Below are 19,275 nucleotides of genomic sequence, written 5' to 3'. Positions count from 1 at the left end.
CTAAACGGCTTTCTATGGTTTCTACCTCCCATGTACACATGGTGGAACTTTATGGCTATGGTTTCTAGCGCTCATGTACTCAAGGTGGGACTATATGGCTATGGTTTCTAGCACCCATGTACACAAGGTGGGACTATATGGCTATGGTTTCTAGCACCCATGTACACAAGGTGGGACTATATGGCTATGGTTTCTAGCACCCATGTACACAAGGTGGGACTATATGGCTATGGTTTCTAGCACCCATGTACACAAGGTGGGACTATATGGATATGGTTTCTAGCACCCATGTACACAAGGTGGGACTATATGGCTATGGTTTCTAGCACCCATGTACACAAGGTGGGACTATATGGCTATGGTTTCTAGCACCCATGTACACAAGGTGGGACTATATGGCTATGGTTTCTAGCACCCATGTACACAAGGTGGGACTATATGGCTATGGTTTCTAGCACCCATGTACACAAGGTGGGACTATATGGATATGGTTTCTACCTCCCATGTACATAAGGTGGGACTATACAGCTTTCTATGGTTTCTACATCCCATGTACACAAGGAAAACTAAGACTTATTCCTTGTCCTACCTCTCCTCTACATAAAAAAAAAAAAAAAACACAAACAAACAAACACACACACCTGTACAGCGTTGCCATTTTCCATGGAGGAGATTTATGCTAACCCATACATATAAAAGACAGTGTTCATTAAAAGACAGCGTGGAAAATTTGCAGTTGCCCGTAAAATAAGTAAATTGTCCGATTAACCCTACCAATTTTTGCCACCAAATAGATTTGTTAAACAAATATCAGAAAAGAACTAACAACCTACAAAAAACAAAAACAAAAAAAAAAAAAGTGTCAAAACTAAACCTTCACTTGCAACGTCTGAAACAAAAACCTAGAAAAACCAGTCAGTCAGTGACAGAAGTTTTTTTTCCCCTTAATGTATAGGAAGAAACACCACAAGGGTTTACAGCCCCTTTAAAATGAACATATTTCATTACATTTAAAAAGGGAATATATCATTAAAAAAGTAATGTCTGACATGAAAGCAGTATTGCACGTTAGCATTATATCACGTTATTAAAGGGTAACTTTACCAAACTTGATAAATAAAATGTTCTTTAGCAAGGAACATGCATTAGACATTAATAATAATGCTACCAGTTAGAGTGTACTGTAAATTGCTTCCAGCATTGCCCCGGTTTCTTCTTGCTGAATGCTGCCATTTTCCAGAAGCCCAGAGCCCTTGAACAGCAGTAAAACTATGAAGCGGAACTAAAGCTATTGATTTAATGGTTTCAAAAAATGTAAAGAGCAGTTCCACCCAAAAGTGTGACTTCTGCTTATAAGCTCCCCCCCCCCCCATCTCCCGGAAGGTCAGCCCCCCCGCCGGGCCAATTAGAATGCTTTGTGCATGTGCAGTAAGGGAACCAGCCAGGGAAGCCTTTAGGTTCCCTTACCAGGAATGGTAGTGGCAGCACCCAGGAGTCAAACCAAAGATCGGCTGGAGTGCAGACACCATGGGCTCCCTGGACAGGTAGTGCCCTAATATTAAAAGTCAGCAGCTAAAGTTACATTCCTGGAATGCTGGTATTGCTAACGGGTACATTTGATTGTGTCCTCAACCAAACTATCAAAAGGCTGCTGTCATAACTCACAGTTGCAGAACAGAAGCAGCTTCCTTGGCTGCAAGGCTACTCTGGGGCAGGGGTTTATTAGCGGTCAAGTTTAGCGCCGCTTTTAACCCCTGCTAGCGGCTAAGGAAAGGGTTAAAAGGGCCTGTGTTGCAGCACTGCCGAAGAGCTTCGGCAGCACTGCCCATTCATTTCAATGGCCAGGGCGTTTTGGGAGCATGGTATACACTGCTCCCGCACAACCCCAAAGATGCTGCTTGCAGGGCTTTTTTTTTGCAAGCACACCGCCCCAGTGTGAAAGCACTCAGGCTTACACACTAGGGTGGCTTGAGCGGCGCTTTTCAAGTGCTGTTTTTAGTCCTAAAATGCGCTAAAGAACTCGCCAGTGTGAAAGGGGTCTAAAGGATAGGAGGGTTTAGTTCCGCTTTAAGGCTGTCAACAGATCAGCCTCTACAGACTCAAAAGGGCCTAAAATTGGGAGCAACTGAGCATGTGCAGAGCAGGATGAAGCCGTGTATTACTGAAATATAAACAACAGTAGGCACTTCTATTAAATTTTTTACCTAGCTATACCTGCAAAAGGGGCCAACGCAAAATCATCTAGCAGGGCATATTTTTCTGACTCTTAACACAAAGAAACTAAGTGAGGGAGGAGTTTTTCCAAGCTACCGCATGTGATATAAAGCCTAGGCAAAGATCACATGGTCTCTGGTCTAAAAGCACTATGGCTGTTCGATATCATTAGCGCTCAGACAAATCCCGATTCTGTATTTCCTGTAGTTAAAAAAAAAAAAAAAACCTTGTTTGGTTGATGCGCAGGGAGATAAAGAGGATCAGCAGGGCGGAAGCACTACTATGCTCAGTACTACCACGCGCAGTAGGAAACGGGCAGTGAAGCCGCAAGGCTCCACTGCCTGCTTCCCTTAGTTTGAATGGTGGCGGTGGAACCCGATCCGATAGACGTATCGGCCTCCGGCATGCGTGCAGGTAAGTGTGCTTAGCTACTGACTTTAAAAAAAAAAAAAATTAAATAATTCAGCTGGAACACCACTTTAAATTATCAGGCTGCAATCTCTGAAGTTAAAAAATACATAAGCCACAGGTATGCTGTAAAAGGTTTCCGGTTTTCAAGAGTATCAATGTTTGGAGTACAGTAACCATTAGCAACCAGATTCCATTTATCAGTGTAGAACAGGAGATTGAAAAGGTAGGTTGCCAGTCACTGGGTGTTAGAGCACTGCTTTGTCCTAAGTCAGGGTTGTCCAACCTGCAGCCCAAGATGGCGATAAAATGTGGCTCAACATAAAATTATAAACTTACTTAAAAAAAAAATATGTATTTTTTTTGTAAAATGCAGTTACACTTGCAGCCAAAGAAAAAACATTAGCAAATGTCTCTTTGCTGGGCTTTTAGTTCCAGCGTCTGAAAGAAAAATATCCCACTTTTCACAATCATGCGTCATTTATGACATCAGTTTTCCGCAGCACCTAAATTTGTGAGCAACTATTTTTTAGGCTGAAGCACACGAAGGGCAAAATTTGAAGCAAAATATCTGATGAGCACCTTGAGAACTTATTGAGAATTGCTACTACATCCCTCCATCCAGATATCGATGGGTTAATTTATCAAAATCAGTGTCAAATTTCGTACTAGTTTTCTGTTGTCCTCTTCAAAAGTTTGGACACCCTTGCCTCAAGTGGATGACATCAAGCTTGTTCTGTGCACTATTAAAAGATTCTAGTCCTAATATTGTTTTCAGCTATTTTTCCCCCCCCCCATTCTCCTTTCCCTCCTTTATTTCCTTGTGACTGATCTCTTCCAGCTTCTTTAAGCCACTTTCAGTCTATATGTACCCAGTTCAGAGAAGGATGCATGTGAGCGGTTTGGACAACATAGGATATCTGACCTGCACAGTGTGTCAGCACTGCCATTTCTCGCTTCCATCAGGGGAGAATGTGACAGGAAGCACAAAAGATACAACTATAGCGGTGTCACAAAAACAAAACAGAGCCTCAACAAGGATCTTCACAGTAGGATCACCATGTATCATTTGAACCCAATTACTGCTGCATGTCTATAGTTGGCTGATTGGTAGCCACATAGTACTTTTTAAACTAAAAATCCAGCACTATACTGTATGTTTACATTTTGCACACACACAATGCCCATGACAGCAGAGATGGCCAATCACGGCTCTCTCTCCGATCTTAACAGTACTACCGATTACATTTGAGAACCCGCCCCTTCCTCTCATAATGGAAAGAGGAAAAAAATTCCATTAATTCATTCTCATATTTGGGTAAACAGCAAATTCAGGGTGGTGGTGGGGGGAAGGAGTGGCAGCTTAAATGTTATTGTTAGATAATTTTTACACCCTATTATCCCTGTGCCATTCATTTCCATCCTGTCTCTATAGAACCTGCATGATAATGAAGTTTTCTTTTTTTAAACAAGCATGTTATAATTACCTGCTCTGTGCAGTGCTTTTGCATAGAGCAGCCCCAATCCTCCTTTTCTGAAGTACCTTGCTGGCGTTCTTGGCCCCTCCCACCTGCCTGAGCAGGCTCACTCCCGAGCTGCGGCTCCGCATGACCATTCACACACAGGGCCATGGCTCGGCACCGCCCCTGCTCTTTGGCTTACTGGCAGTGATTGACAGCAGCAAGAGCCAATGACTCCCATTGTTGCCTCAGCCAATGAGAAGTGAAAGTCCCTGAAGAGCCGAGGCTCTCGTGCAGATCACTGGGGTTGAGATGGGGCTCAGGAAAGTATTAGGAGGGGCTGCATAAAGTGGTTCTGAAGGCTCAAGGCTTTTTATTTTTATTTTTTATTTTTTTAACCTTCATGCATTACAACACCTTGATCTCCCTTACCCCAAGGCCTTTCACACTGTGCCGCCCATAGCATCGGCGGTAAAACGCCGCTATTTTTGGCAACGTTTTACCATCGGATCTGCGGCTCATTTTGTCTGCAGCGAGGCGCTTTTAACCCCGGCTAGCAGCCGAGAAAGGGTTAAAACTGCCCGCAATAGTCACGCTGCCCCATTGATTTCAATGGGGAGCAGCAGTATTGGAGGAGCAGTAAAAAAACACCGCTCCAAAGAAGCTGCTGGCAGGACTTGGACGCCCTGCCAGTACACCGCTCCAGCTGTTTGAGGGCAGATTGCAGGCGCCATTTTTAACGCTATAGCGCCTGCAAAACACCCTCTGTGTGTAAGGAGTCTAACACCACCCTAATTATACTTTGATCAAGTGCACATTTTTTTGTGACCAACAGGGAGATTAAACATTTTAGGAATAGTTTTTAAATCGGGGGGGGGGGGGGGGGGGGTAGTGATGACATCAGCGAAGGCTGTCACTGCAGACCACTGTACTTTCTGGTAAAGAGGGGAAAAAGCAAAAAAGTCAAACTACTGTTGTTCCATTCTATTAATACCGGTCACTGCAAGCCTTACTCCGAAACTTCACCTAATCCATCATCGGCCCGAGAGTGATGTCTAAAACAACAATGGCTTTCAGCCAGCCATCCGTGTAGCAGAGATATACACATATATATATATATATATATATATATATATATATATATATATATATATATATATATATATATATATATATATATATATATATATACATATATATACATATATACACACACACACATATACACACACATATACACAGAACAGAGCCAGTGAACCTTAAAGGGCCAGACCACTGAAAGTAGCTATTTCAGCTATGGGTGAATAACTTTGTCCGTCTCTCACTCACACACACCCCCAATTATCTACTGCAGTCTTTACAAGGTGGTCTCACTCACTTTTTCATTTTACACTACAAGGAATGTAGCCGGATGACAGACTTTTTGGTTGAGTGGGGGTGGGGACATCATGGCTGGACTAAGATGAAGGGTTTGTCAATTTGAGGTGCATCCGAGAACCTTCTGAGCCGCTTTGCTTTTCTCACCATACTGCCACCAGTGAAAATGTTAAATCCCCCCCGAGCACAAGCCCGAAATGCTCAAGAGCAAATTTGTACTGGGTTAACAAAAAACAAATAAAAACCCTATATTCACCTAGGTGGATGCAGCATTGATCCAATGCTGTATCTGTCCCCCTTCGCCTCTACACAGAGCTGAGCAAACACTGTTAATCTCCCAGTTCTCCCCTCTGCTCTGAGCAAATACCGGGGACCGCCAGTCACCGGCTCTCTGCTCCGCCCCTCCAGCACTTGCTGGTGCACTGGGCTGTGGAGAGGATTAAGCAGCTGGCTCAGTCTACCAGTGGAGCAGCTGAGAGGCTGAGCCAGCTGCCAGACCAGGGATCTGTGTGGATCCCAGCTGTAAAGTCGAGATCTTTGCCCAGCCTGGACCTGCTGAGTGTCAGACTAAAATGGGTCACAGGAGTACAGAACGAACTGCACGCCTGTGATCCAAAGAAATATAGACGTTTGACTGGGTGAGCTGCAATTACATCACTCCCAGACATGCAGGTTGGATTCACAGCCACAGCACTGCTCACTTAATAGCAGGCATATCTTCCATTGAGAGCGCAGTGTGCCTGCGCCTGTGACATCACCTAATAAAGAAAATATCTGTCGGCGCACGTTTATGAGATATCTACAGTACCTACAGGAAAGCCTTATTATAGGCTTACCTGTAGGAATATATAAAAGCAGATTTACTACTGCTTTAATGGTATTACCTATCATTTAAGTAGTAGCAACTAGAAGAACAAAAGGGAAGGATTTACTTACATGATTATATAGCCATGCAACATTTTGACTCTAGAGTGCTCATCTAGCATTAAAAATCAATGCTGAGCATCCCATAAAAATCCAAGCTGAGCACCGAAGTCTATTTGCAGTGTATAGAAGGCTTTACTTTAAAATTACATACCTGCAAAGCAATGGCTACTGTTATTGCTGTTCAGTCAAACAAGCCTCTCTCAACCCTTTGCACATCAAGTAACCCTTAAAATAATTTTTAGGTTTCAGGGAACCCCTGCAAAAATTACTACGTCCACAGCTCCCAGAACATTAGTGTTGTGGTCAGTGGAAAGAACGCCCCTTGCATTTGTGGTCACTGTTAAGAATACTCCATCTTACTGATCACCAAAAAGATCCTTGTCATTTGTAACTTACCTGGGAGACAGGTATTGCCCATTGCTCAAGGAACCCTTAGCAATTTCTAGTCTAGAGGAAGCCAGGTTGATAAAGGCTGGGTCAAAACACTAAAAAGATTAAGTGACCACCTCACGTTGGCAGTTTATTCTCTCCCTAAAGCAAAACTAAACCCTTTTATTCTTTTCAGACAAGGAAGCTGCCATCTTAGGCTCTGCTTGATCTGCAGCTGCCACGGTGCTCCGCATGTGATCAGTTTATAACTCCAGCTCTTTGATGGAGTGACAGTTTGGTTGAAAGCACAAGCAAAATGTGACAGTTAGCATTCCTGGGCATGTCGGGAACGTAACAATTTTTTGGAAATTGTTAAAATCCATGGGCTTAGTTCCACTTTAGGATGAGTTTGCCAGCAAAAGTATCACGTGCGCCAACTGTATCACTTGAGTTAGCGGCCAACAGCTGTAATATACTACAACCTTAATTCACAAAGCCTTTGGCATGGTTTTAGAACCTCAAACGCAGGTCAAAAAAAAATTCCATCTACTTTAACTGAGACATACACATGGCAATTTCTTTGGAAACGCAGCGTTTGACAAACATTATATAACACCCATTGACACGTACCCCTAAAGTCAGTATTTCTCAACCTTTTTTTTCAGTCAAAGCACAATTTAAAATTACAGACAGTCTCGAGGCACCCCATTCTAAAATGTAAAAACACTATTCTAATAGTTTTACATAATACACGAACATCCACACACGTAGGACACCTAATGTTAAAAGGTGATTTATTCTTCCATACACTTTTGAACACTGGTACTGACTAGTATTCCAATGTTTCTTTCCTCCCTCAGTTTTTCTCCATCACTCAACTAATGTGACACCACCAGTGCTGACAGAGAGGGGCAGGGGAGGGTCAGGACGCCGGCAGCTAGAAGGTTGCAATGGTGTACAATGAAAATCTGTGTCCAACTAAAAGGCCGGCTTGAGCCTTCTGCTGGCTTAAACACCATTTTGGGGCAATTTTTTTTTGGCATTTTCCCAAGGCACCCCCTGAAGAAACACCAAGGCAACCTGATTGAAAAAGGCTGCCTTAAGGACTCCATTTTCAGGCAAACTTTATTGGACCCCCCCCCCCCCACTTCAAAAAACAATTTTTACTGGTTACTAGCTTTGTGAATCGAGCTTCTTGTTCAGGTATTCCTCTTGTATTTTCAGCTTAAACAAAAGCTTATTTTTTCATAACCTATAAAGCCTTGATATCCTGTATATTTGAAATGGAGCATCTGCAGCTCCAAAACCACAAACACTACATGTCCCAGCAGGAAAACAGCTGCTAGAACACAGGAGGTTCAAACCCAATAGACATATAAATAAGCATGACTGTAGGACTATTTCAAGATAATTGTGAATATGACTTAATTTGGCTCCTGTGAAGTGTCAGGGATGAGAGACCGCATGGACTATGAATAGAGAGCAAGGTGGACAAGTACCTTAAGGCTTTTTAATAGATATTCCTTCAGCTCTAACTATTTCGGACTACAGATCACAGGCTAAATTAAAGCGCTCTCTACAAAAGACACCCAATTCAGCCAGCAGCAATGCCCAGATCCTTTATGGAGGAAAAAAAAAAAAAAAAAAAAGCACAACATACTTTACCCATTGGAAACTAATAATGGGAAAATTGTACACCCCACACCTGGGAGTCAGGGCGAATACAAGTTAATGCAATCATGTTCCTGGAGAGGCTGAGAAGCAGCAGATTATTTTCCTGCTTGATTTTTCATCTCAAAACCACCTGAGCATCCCCGGGACATTATTGCTGAAATATATTAGCAACATGGGCCTGTCAGTTATGCACTTGAGTGACATTTTTAATTTATGTGCTGCTGACCCTTCTCGAGGGGGATTCATTTGGTGCTTAAGAAAATAATGCATTAAAAAAGGAAAATCAAACGATGCGCACTTTCAATTCTGACGGGCTTTGGAGGTGGGAACGGGGGGGGGGATAGGGTTAGGTAGGCAATTTTTCAAGGCATCCAAAAACTGACAAGACTTGCAAGGCCAAGGAGTCTTACCGTGGCATCCTGTTTGCTCTCGCCGCTCTCCTCTTTTTCGGCTGGCGCTCTGTCTTGTCCTGCAGGTTGGAGGAGGTTTTCAAGTGAGCCGGAGTGTTCCAGGTCGGTCTCCGATCCCTTCATCGCTTCGGGGTCGTCCTTTACAGCAACGGTACCAGACATCCTCATTGGAAAAGGTCACGTTAAAACTTTAAAGGGTATACAGAACCTATGAAAGGAGGAGGCGGGGGTAGTATAAAAAAATAAAATTAGAAATAAAAAAAAATTGATTACTACACATGATATATTTTGCAGCTCAAATGAAGTTGTTTAATATATACATTGTAATATTAGGCAAATGTGTAAATGATCTCATTTGGTACAGAACATATTAGAATAGTATAGTAAATTGATAGAAGATGTGGCGACTGGGAGGTAATAAGGTAAGCAGCATGTTTATATAAAATAGACTGCAAGGAAAATATCCAAATCAATACATTTTAGAGTATGCTTTAATACATTTAACAACAGAAAATTTTAAAAAAAATATATATATACCACACACACACACACACACACACACACACACACACATATATACACACACATACACACACACTAAATAGAGAAGTTATATAAAATTATTCTTGAAGATGCACAGTATGTATGAATCTATTTTATTTATGTTTTTTCTTCCTCCACATGTACATTAGCAAATAACATAAAACAAAGAATTTGGTCATGGTGTCCCTTTCCCTCCTCCCCCACCCATCAATTAAGAACCAGGGATAAGATGTATTTGAGGACGATATAAATTTTATAAAAAATAGATTGAAATCTGCGAGACTTAAAATATCAGGATTTCTTTTTTTTATTCAAACATTTATTAAGTTATTTATGGTTTATAACCACCTCTATTACAATTGGAGAGTTTATTTTTATAGAACAAAAAATTGCTATGTCCAATAAACTAAATTTAGCAGCTATAAAATAAAAAAGCCACATGGTTTTAGTATTATGTATTTTTTTTTATTAATGTGATATATCTTGTTGCTGCAATTGAGCAATGATGGAAGAAAAAAAAAAAAAAAAAAAAGCTTATAAAAGAAAAATAAATAAAACAACATTGCCCTTCATGAACTGCCACAAACAACTTCCACCCCACTATATCTGCACTGCATTCCAGCAGATCTGCTGCTGCTGCTTTAACAGAATGGTTAAATATTTAATTGCATTTACTGCAATCATATTCCCCCTTGTTTGCATGTTCAAAGCCGTCACTTCGCCCTGCTGCACTGACACCAAATTAAATGCAAATAAGTTTTTTTTCCCCCACATTTCAGGCACTATAATTCAGAAAAATAGGGGGTTGGCTTTAATTGTTTTCATGAAGTGTCAGCCGGGATTCTAAACATAGACTCGAACAATAGACCGGTTCCTGTTACCATGGGAACAAGAGAGGAAAAGCATTTGCTGCAGACTTTAAAAAAAATGCTATACAGGTACAGGGAACAAAAGACTAGTTCCCTGGCATACATAGAAATGTATAATCCCAGGAACGTGCCCTTACAGACAGACAATGGATCCAGCACATCACTGCCTCCTTTGCCATTATCCTAAATAAAGGAGGCAAAGCAGACCGAAAAAAGTTGACCTAACAGCGGACGGCTGGTTTTACATCGCTGACCTCAACTTGATCTTTGTCAGGTCACCAGCGTGCCACAACAGGGTAAAACAAAAAAAATAAATAAAAATGCTTCTCTTGGGCCCCCAAAGTTTAGATTGCAAGCTTTTTGGTGCAATGGGCTGCTGCACTCTTGAAAAAACACTCTTTAATCTTACTGGCTGACCAAATCATAAAAAAAAAAATAAAAAAAAAAAAAAAAAAACACCATTGTGTTGTCGGCAGTGATGTTAAAAATATTTAATATATATTTCTATCAATATTTGTTTGCATACAGGTGTGCGCGTGTGAGATGTACTATGCACCAAGTGCAATTGTAGACAGATAGCAATCAATTAACCTAGGTCCCACCAATATTTCCTTCCTATTGCCAAAGAGAGATGGATAGATAAAAATTGAGGACATCTATCTATTCTAGTGAATATATCAATCCATCCATCCATCGCTCTACCCCTCTGCGATGATAAATACAAATTGGTGGGAACATTTATCCATTTCCTATTGCCAAAGTGAGATGGGCACAGAGATGGATAGATTGAGAGAGCTGGTTGGATCATTAGCTAGATTAGATAGTTTGCTAGCCATCTAGGATGGAAAGATAGATGGTTAGAAACAGGATAGATGGCTAGAAAGGGGCTAGAAACAGGATAGATGGCTAGAAAGGGGCTAGAAACAGGATAGATGGCTAGAAAGGGGCTAGAAACAGGATAGATGGCTAGAAAGGGGCTAGAAACAGGATAGATGGCTAGAAAGGGGCTAGAAACAGGATAGATGGCTAGAAAGGGGCTAGAAACAGGATAGATGGCTAGAAAGGGGCTAGAAACAGGATAGATGGCTAGAAAGGGGCTAGAAACAGGATAGATGGCTAGAAAGGGGCTAGAAACAGGATAGATGGCTAGAAAGGGGCTAGAAACAGGATAGATGGCTAGAAAGGGGCTAGAAACAGGATAGATGGCTAGAAAGGGGCTAGAAACAGGATAGATGGCTAGAAAGGGGCTAGAAACAGGATAGATGGCTAGAAAGGGGCTAGAAACAGGATAGATGGCTAGAAAGGGGCTAGAAACAGGATAGATGGCTAGAAAGGGGCTAGAAACAGGATAGATGGCTAGAAAAAAAGGATAGATGGCTAGAAAAAAAGGATAGATGGCTAGAAAAAAAGGATAGATGGCTAGAAAAAAAGGATAGATGGCTAGAAAAAAAGGATAGATGGCTAGAAAAAAGGATAGATGGCTAGAAAAAAGGATAGATGGCTAGAAAAAAGGATAGATGGCTAGAAAAAAGGATAGATGGCTAGAAAAAAGGATAGATGGCTAGAAAGGGGCTAGAAAAAAGGATAGATGGCTAGAAAGGGGCTAGATGGCATAGACAGCATAGAACAGGTTAGAATAGATGTCTCCATCAAATTTTATTTCCTATTGCCAAAGAGATGGACATAGAAAGGGACAGCCCCAACAAGTCTCCTCATTCCTCAAAAAATTAACAGTCCCAACAAAATGGAACAAAGGACAAAGAGGTTGCCCAAGGTAAAGAAACCCTCTGACCAAAACCAGATTCCACTTTACAATGGCCAATATGGTAGACGGTCATATGAGCTAAAAAGGTGATGCCTGATTAGTTACTTCTGCATTCTCCACACACATCTCTTAAGAGATTGCACATGGAGACACCTTTAGCAATAAGATCAGCTAAGCCGAACATTTAGAGCTTGAAGGTTCCAAACCAAAAGATTTCTGCAAACTGGACTGCAGCGTCTTGAATACATTAAGCTTTATTTGGGAGTAGAAGGAGGATAATAAGCTCACCACCCACCTAACCCACACTATAAAATATTCCTACCTCATCTGAGTAGTGCTCTACTCAGTGACTAAGAGAAAGGGCTTGGTGATCCTGTTCATACAAACTAACAAAAAAACTTAAGAAAAAAATTGTCTTAAAAAAAATAAAAATGGTTGGATTGGGAGTTTTAAACCAACTCTATTCCCGCATTTTACTTGAATTTGACATGTCCGGCTGGCTCATGAAATAATCCAAACCGCAATCTGCATAGCAAAAGCCAAAATCATTTTATTTAATAAATCATGTTTTTTTTTAAAAAAAAGACCGTAATTGGACTCTATTCAAAGGCTGTTATTTATCAGATGAGCTCTTGGCACCTGGGATGCCTTCCCGTCAAAGCTGCTCACCAATTAGTGAGACCTTCTAAGGTGACCTCATTAGAGGAGGTAGCCAATTACATGACATGTTTCCCCCCTCTACACCAAGTCAAGGAAAAGAAAAAAAAAAAAAAATTATTTTATATATATATATATATATATATATATATATATATATATATATATTATATATATATATATATATATATATATATATATATATATATATTATATATATATATATATATATATATATATATATATATATATATATATATAACCCGCAGTCAGGGTGATGGCAAGGTCATGAAACCTGCAAGGTATTTTTTTCATTATGACATGATGTCAAAGCCTAGGCAACATAAGTTCATGGGACCAGATAGCCATGATTGGGGGTTGCCCAAAAGATTTTTAATCTGCGTTTGTGCGCCCCATTAGGGTACACTAGGACTTGTAGTTCTACACAAACTCCCAAATTAAAATTTGAACCCAGATTTACAAAAAAAATAAAATCTCAAGTGCTAAACAGCCAACAAACCAGAAGACTGGGCTGACAGCCGCCAAAGTAATACAATGTTAACAAGAGGCTCAAATGCGATTGGCGATTCTGCCTTTTCGGGAACCAACAGCGGGGCAAGGTGTGAGAAATTTACCTGACGTGTCTTACGGTTACAAATGTGCGACGTCCCAGAGCAGCAGAGGGAAATTTTCTCAGGTTCCTTCCCACCGAGATTAAGCAGGATGTCAGTTGTAATGAACCATCTGGAAAGTGACAGAAGCCGTCCCATGTCCCTGTCACCAGCGGAAGGTCCTGGGATGGGTCACGCTGCTGGAGGTCAACTGCAGCATTGCCCGCACCAACCTGGAGACAAAACAAAAGCTTGTTTGCAGAGATCTATATATACACACACACACACGTTCCATCATGGCCACACACTCTATTCAACCAGAAAACCAGACCACACAAAATCTTCATTTTTTCCCCCTCTCTCTCTGCAAACTACACAGCATGTTATGTACATTTATGCAATAAAACTACTCCCTGCCAAGACGATCTGCCAAAAAGATTTGGAAACATTGTGTGAAAACAAGCCTGGGATTTGGCAATTTTCTGCATTTTAAATATTCTCAACACTGGAACATTAATATGAGAAAATTAGACTGCAAGCAAAAATGATCAAAAGGTGGATTATTTTGGGGGGGGGGGGGGGGGGCGAGAGGTGGTATGGGTTTTAAAAGTCTGGGGCAACTAAATATTTTAGACTTCTAATTAGATTAACAAGGAGCAGAAACCCTTAGCAACTGGGGTTAGAGCTACAACAGAACAATAAAGGATAATGGATTAACTGCTTGGGGTTATATCACATTCACAGATTTTTTTTTTTTTTTTTTAAACAAACGTTCGTGCATGGTGTCCAATTCCTCCAGGAGATGGGTCACTAATGTACTCCAAAATGCCAGCCAATGAGTTCTAAGCCACTTTTATGGTTGTTAATTGAAAGGCTCTTCAAAAAAAAAAAAAAAAAAGTGCACTGTTGAGCCAACGTCCTCTAGGTTTATTTGTCTTGAAAGAACGTACAATGCACGTATTGTAGGAACTTGCCGATTTGCACAGATCTGACACGCTGGCTTTATTTTAAATTTTTTGTCTCTCATAACGAAGGCACGGTGCTCATTCAGCAGCACCTCCTGGATTAATAAACAGAAGGTAAACTTGAGGGGGTGGGGGGGACACACCACAAGCGGAGAGAAAGGTTCACAGCGCTTCAGCTGAGCCACGCGGGTCATTTTATCCTATTAAAATGAAAATCGCTGGCAGTCACCTGGTTACAAGCCAAGGTGACATCGGTGAGGGGGGGGGGGGGGGGTAAAAAAAAAAAAATCCTGCAGCATGCAGGCAAGAAGGAGCATTTCTAGAGAGAAAAGTGCAATAATGTGCTATATTGTCTATGCAGGGACTTGGCACAGCAGGAGGTGGGAGATTTAACTTCTCACACAAGATGCAAAACACAATACAAGCAAAAGAACACAGGAGTGTGGGATCGTCTTGGCACACCACTGAAAACTAGTTGTCTTCATTTGGTAAAGCACCCCTTCGGTGCATTCATCGCCCCACATCCTCTCAATAGCGCGTCTTTTTGATAATGATTAAAAGCACACAGGATTCTAAAATGACCATTTTATATAGTATATCTATTATATTGGATGGCTCAGACAGTCCAAATAGAGAAATCATTAGAAGATGTCAGAATACAGAGTAAGAATAAGTCATGAAAATTTAACTTTTTTATTGATTTTTTTTTAAAAAAAGGCTTTATGAAAAAAAGAGAAAAAAGGTCCAAAAAACAGGACCCACAAAAAAAAAAAAAAAAAAAAAAAGAGAAAAAATAATAAAAATAAAAAAACGGATGGATTACAAAAGAAAAAAAATTGCCCACAGAACTTGGGTGAGCTCATTGGGAGGTCAAAATGAGAATTTCACTAGAAAACACAATTTTATGAAACCCAACCGAGACCCATTTGCTCAAATTTTATACAGTGAAAAAACAACCCTGGGATCGCTTTACCTGTAGTAACCACCAAATAACTTCCTGTTATTGAAACAAGGGTGCAATCTAGATTTTCCCCAGAAAATAACACGTTCTTTTAGCTCGGAAATAAAGCAAAAAAAAACTTAAAATTTTCTACTGCAGTAAAAACACCCCAAGTTCAAGACAAATGATTTCCAGAAACGAAAGCTGCTGGTGGAAGGACCAAAAAGTGAACAAAGTTCAAAAACATCATTAAAAAATATAAAAAAAAAAAAAAAAAAAAAAAATGTTGCCATACCTCCTGCTCCTTTTTTTATTTTTTTTATTTTTTTTTATTTTTTTTAACAATCCTAAAAACGATCGTTCAATAAGAAAATTGTACAAACAAAAATTTTAAAAATGTAAATAAAAAAAATATAGAAATAAAAATCAAACCTAAAAAGCACAAAAAGATAAAAAAAATTAAGCAAAAAAGCACAGGAGATTGTTAATGCCTTTAAAGTAAATTTCTAAAATATAAGATGTTTAGAGAACAATGTATGTATGAAATGATAAATAGTCATCTAAAATAATTCATTTCGGAGGAAATAAGGTTTAGCTGGTAATGTAGGAATTGCTTTGCAGTAAAGCAGTCACATACCTGAACCATTCCGGTATCGAGCTTCATTGCACCAAATTACAGAAGATGTGCTTTCCATAGCATCTACACAATTACTCTGAATTGCTCTTTGAAAGAGCGATTATTTGCAAGCCTCCACTTAGCCGAGGTTGCAGGCACCTGGCAGACAGTCTGCTAAGGCACATACAGGAGCCTGCGAGTGAAGCTCACAAACCCACAGCTGCCCACAGTGACATCAGTGCAGCACAGCCAGTAACAGAGCAGCACAACTCAAAACACGTCTCAAGCTAAATTCAGATCTTCATTAGCAATTCGACAGCAGATGATGTAAAAAAATATATATATATAAATAAATAAATAAAAATGTGTGAACGTGTGAAAGTGCCAAGGAAGGGGCTGCAATTTTTATCATTAAAACTATACTTTGCACAGCAAGGAGAAGAGGGAAAATAAATAAGAAATGTTTCTCCATTACAATCTGACATATGTAATAATCAGAGAGCATTGAAGATTTTAAAAAAATATATATAAATGCCTAGCGTAGAACCATTTATTTTTTTGTTAGATCATATTGACCATATTTTAGTATTGAATATTTAAATCATTTTAAACCACATGAATCGTTAGACAAGTTAAAACACGTGTAATGTATTTTAACTTTTTTTTTTTTTTGTTTAACACATTCAGATTTTAGTTCTGAATTCAAATGTAATCATTTTAAAAACATATGAACCATTGTATGAAATACACAAAATGGTAAAAAAAACAAAACAAATGTTCCAGTTGATAAAGTCTGATGTACACGACTTTGGGGATGGGGAGAGAAAAAAAAAAAAAAAAAAAAAAAAAAAAAACGTATGGTTTGTCTTAATTGATAACCCAGATAATGCAAAAGGTGGTCATTAATATTGCCAGACGCACACAAAAACAGCAAGACCTTAATTGACCAGCCTGTCTCCTCACTATCCTGTGTGGATGTATTTTCCATGCAACGAGTTGCCTCCATGATCTGTACCCGTTCCCCAGGTCGGCTCTGGGAGAGGGCCGTGGCCTCACCTTGGGGGACCGGCAGATGGCTCCATTTGTTGGATTTTTCAGTATATCCTATATTGCCCAGTAATTATAACATAAGAGGGTCCGTTAACTAGGATGAAGATGAATATGATATTTGCCACCTTTAAAGGGGCTCTATATTGCAGCTCTGTCTCCCCCCCACATAAGGTGACTTGAGTAACTTCCTGTGTGGACACAACGCTATACAAACTAAAGTGGTTCTAAAGGCAGAAGGTTTTTATCTTCATGCATTAAAAGACATATGGGATTTTTTTTTTTTTATTTACCCATCATACTTCCATCGTAGATGCAGCATCGATTCCCTCCCCCCACCCCCGACACCTCTGCACTGAGTCGAGCCATCGAACACCGACGGCCCTGTTCTCTCAGCTACCCATGCAGAGAGCTGCTGCCTGTCAGTCAGCAGCTCTCTGCTCTGCCCCCCGTGCATGGAGGAGCAGGGTGTGCCCATCTCAGGCTCTCACTGGCTCGCCAAGAGGCTAAGACGGGCATAAGTCGGTGGATCCAAACTAATTGTCATGACGACGTAGTGCCTGGACCGACTCCAGTGACGTCAGCAGAGCGCATACTTAAGCCCGCTTTCTGCTGAAAACAGGTCACAGGAGTGAAAAAACACATTGCACTCCTATGACCCATAGGAGAAGCCCAGCCAAACGAGCTCAGGCTGGACTTCTCTAAGATTTAAAAAAATAAAAATAAATAAAATAAAAACACCTGTGTGCAGCAGCCCCCCCCCCCCCCCCGCCCCAATACTTATCTGAGCCCCATCTCGATGCACAAGAACATCAGGCATCCAGGACTCCTCCTCATTGGCTGAGACACAGCAGCAGGCAACATTTGCTCCCACTGCTGTCAAAGTCAGTGAGCCAATGATGAGAGAAAGGGGGCGGGCCCGAGCAGCAGCTCAGTGTCTGAATGGACACACAGCAGCGGCTTGGCTCCCCCATGGCAAGCTCTTTGCGGTGGGGACACTCAATGGGAGGGAGGGGCCAGGAGCGTAGGCAAGGGACCCGAGAAGAGGAGGATCCAGGCTGCTCTGTGCAAATCTACTGCATAAAGCAGGTAAGCATAATAGGTTTGTAATAAAAAAATACTAATTTAATCCCTTTTAAAGGCAGGCCATACATCATACAATTTTCTTATTTCAAATTCCTTTAGATTTACCTTAAACGATGTAATGTACATGCCTGCCTCATTGCATACAAATTGAAAGCATTTAGGCATGACCTCCTTTCATATGGTTTTGGTAAATCTAAAAGGGAACAAAAAATAAATAAAAATCGTACCAGAAAATTGTATGATGTATGGCCAGCCTAAGTCATGATCATATACATTTACTCCTGATGAAGCCAGTAAGCAGAGAAATCCATTGAAGCCTAGGATTATCCTCCTGCAGTTCTGGCCTATTATATTTATTGTAAATTCATTTTTATAATATTATGCATGTGTATAAACCAATTTGCTAGGCCTTATGGCCTAGCAGGATAAGCGCTAATTCAAGGATATTTACACAGTCGATTGGTTATTGTACTAGACTTGTTTTCATCTTTTATCACTGTAGAAGTTTTTTTTTTAATGAATTATGCTGTGAAAAAAATATTATTCTCTTCCTGGAGTTATATATGGCACTTTTTCTTACTGTCTTTATGTAGAGTCAGGTAAAAAGATTTATAGCCGTAAAATATTTATAAAACAAAAAAAATCCAACCCATTTCAGGGGCCCTTCATCAAGGCGTAAAATGCGGTATGAAGGGGCGGAAAAGGACTTAATCTAAAAATTATCTGATAAAAATGTTTTGGGTAATCCCGGTTAGTAGACTGGCATCAGTTGCTAATCATTTGAAGGGCCCTTTATTGTGTTTAACGGCATTGTCTTGCTTGTCTCACCAAATCCTTTTTTTCCCTGCCTGCTTTGCTTAGCACATCCCCCACCCTATGACTTAAGGCATTCAATATTAGACTGCTTGATAGTAGGAACAAGTCTTGTACTGAAACAGGAGGTGGACATTAATGCAAGAAATTAAAAAAATAAACTGGACATCTCACCGGAGACATGCCAGATAAAGCGGGAACTCTGGTTACGAAAATAGGTCAGGCAAAGAATTTGAGCGCGGCAACATAGGGCTTAATGGTTAGCATTCCGTTCTTGGTTCAAATCTCAACCAGATCACTACCCACATGGAGTCTTCCTGTTCTCCATGTGCTTGCATGGGTTTCCCTCCAGTCCAGATTCTCCGTTTCCCTCCTATACTCCCAAGACATGCTAGTAAATGAATCAGCTCCCATCTAAAAAACAGCCATAGTATGTGTATCTATGCAAGTAGTAACCAAAGCTTCTTGGGACAGGCAGGGACAGAACTGATTGTACAGTATTGTAAAAATCGACGAATATATGG

At 40.5% G+C, this 19,275-nt stretch overlaps 1 protein-coding gene across 13 annotated transcripts in view; it reads right to left on the bottom strand.

Moving 5' to 3' along the window:
• R3HDM1 (R3H domain containing 1) overlaps positions 1-19,275 on the bottom strand; it is a 231,167-nt gene that overhangs the window by 104,348 nt on the left and 107,544 nt on the right. For 12 of the 13 annotated variants that reach the window (XM_077447822.1, XM_077447814.1, XM_077447820.1 and 9 more), the window contains exons 2-3: positions 13,309-13,517; positions 8,840-9,047 (exon numbers count right to left, since the gene is read on the bottom strand). In XM_077447822.1, the coding sequence (XP_077303948.1) occupies positions 8,840-9,007 (168 nt within the window). In that variant the 5' untranslated portion in view covers positions 9,008-9,047; positions 13,309-13,517. Of the gene's footprint in view, positions 1-8,839; positions 9,048-13,308; positions 13,518-15,826; positions 16,008-19,275 lie in introns of those variants that run through there. The other variant, XM_077447815.1, reaches the window with a different exon arrangement.

Source organism: Lithobates pipiens, unplaced genomic scaffold, assembly GCF_037356315.1.
Source record: "Lithobates pipiens isolate NorthernLeopardFrog02 unplaced genomic scaffold, aLitPip1_a1.2 Scaffold_22, whole genome shotgun sequence".
NCBI classification, from domain to species: Eukaryota; Metazoa; Chordata; class Amphibia; order Anura; family Ranidae; genus Lithobates; species Lithobates pipiens.
The sequence above is the reverse complement of the archived record's forward strand: the minus strand, read 5'-3'. Positions and strand labels throughout refer to the sequence as shown.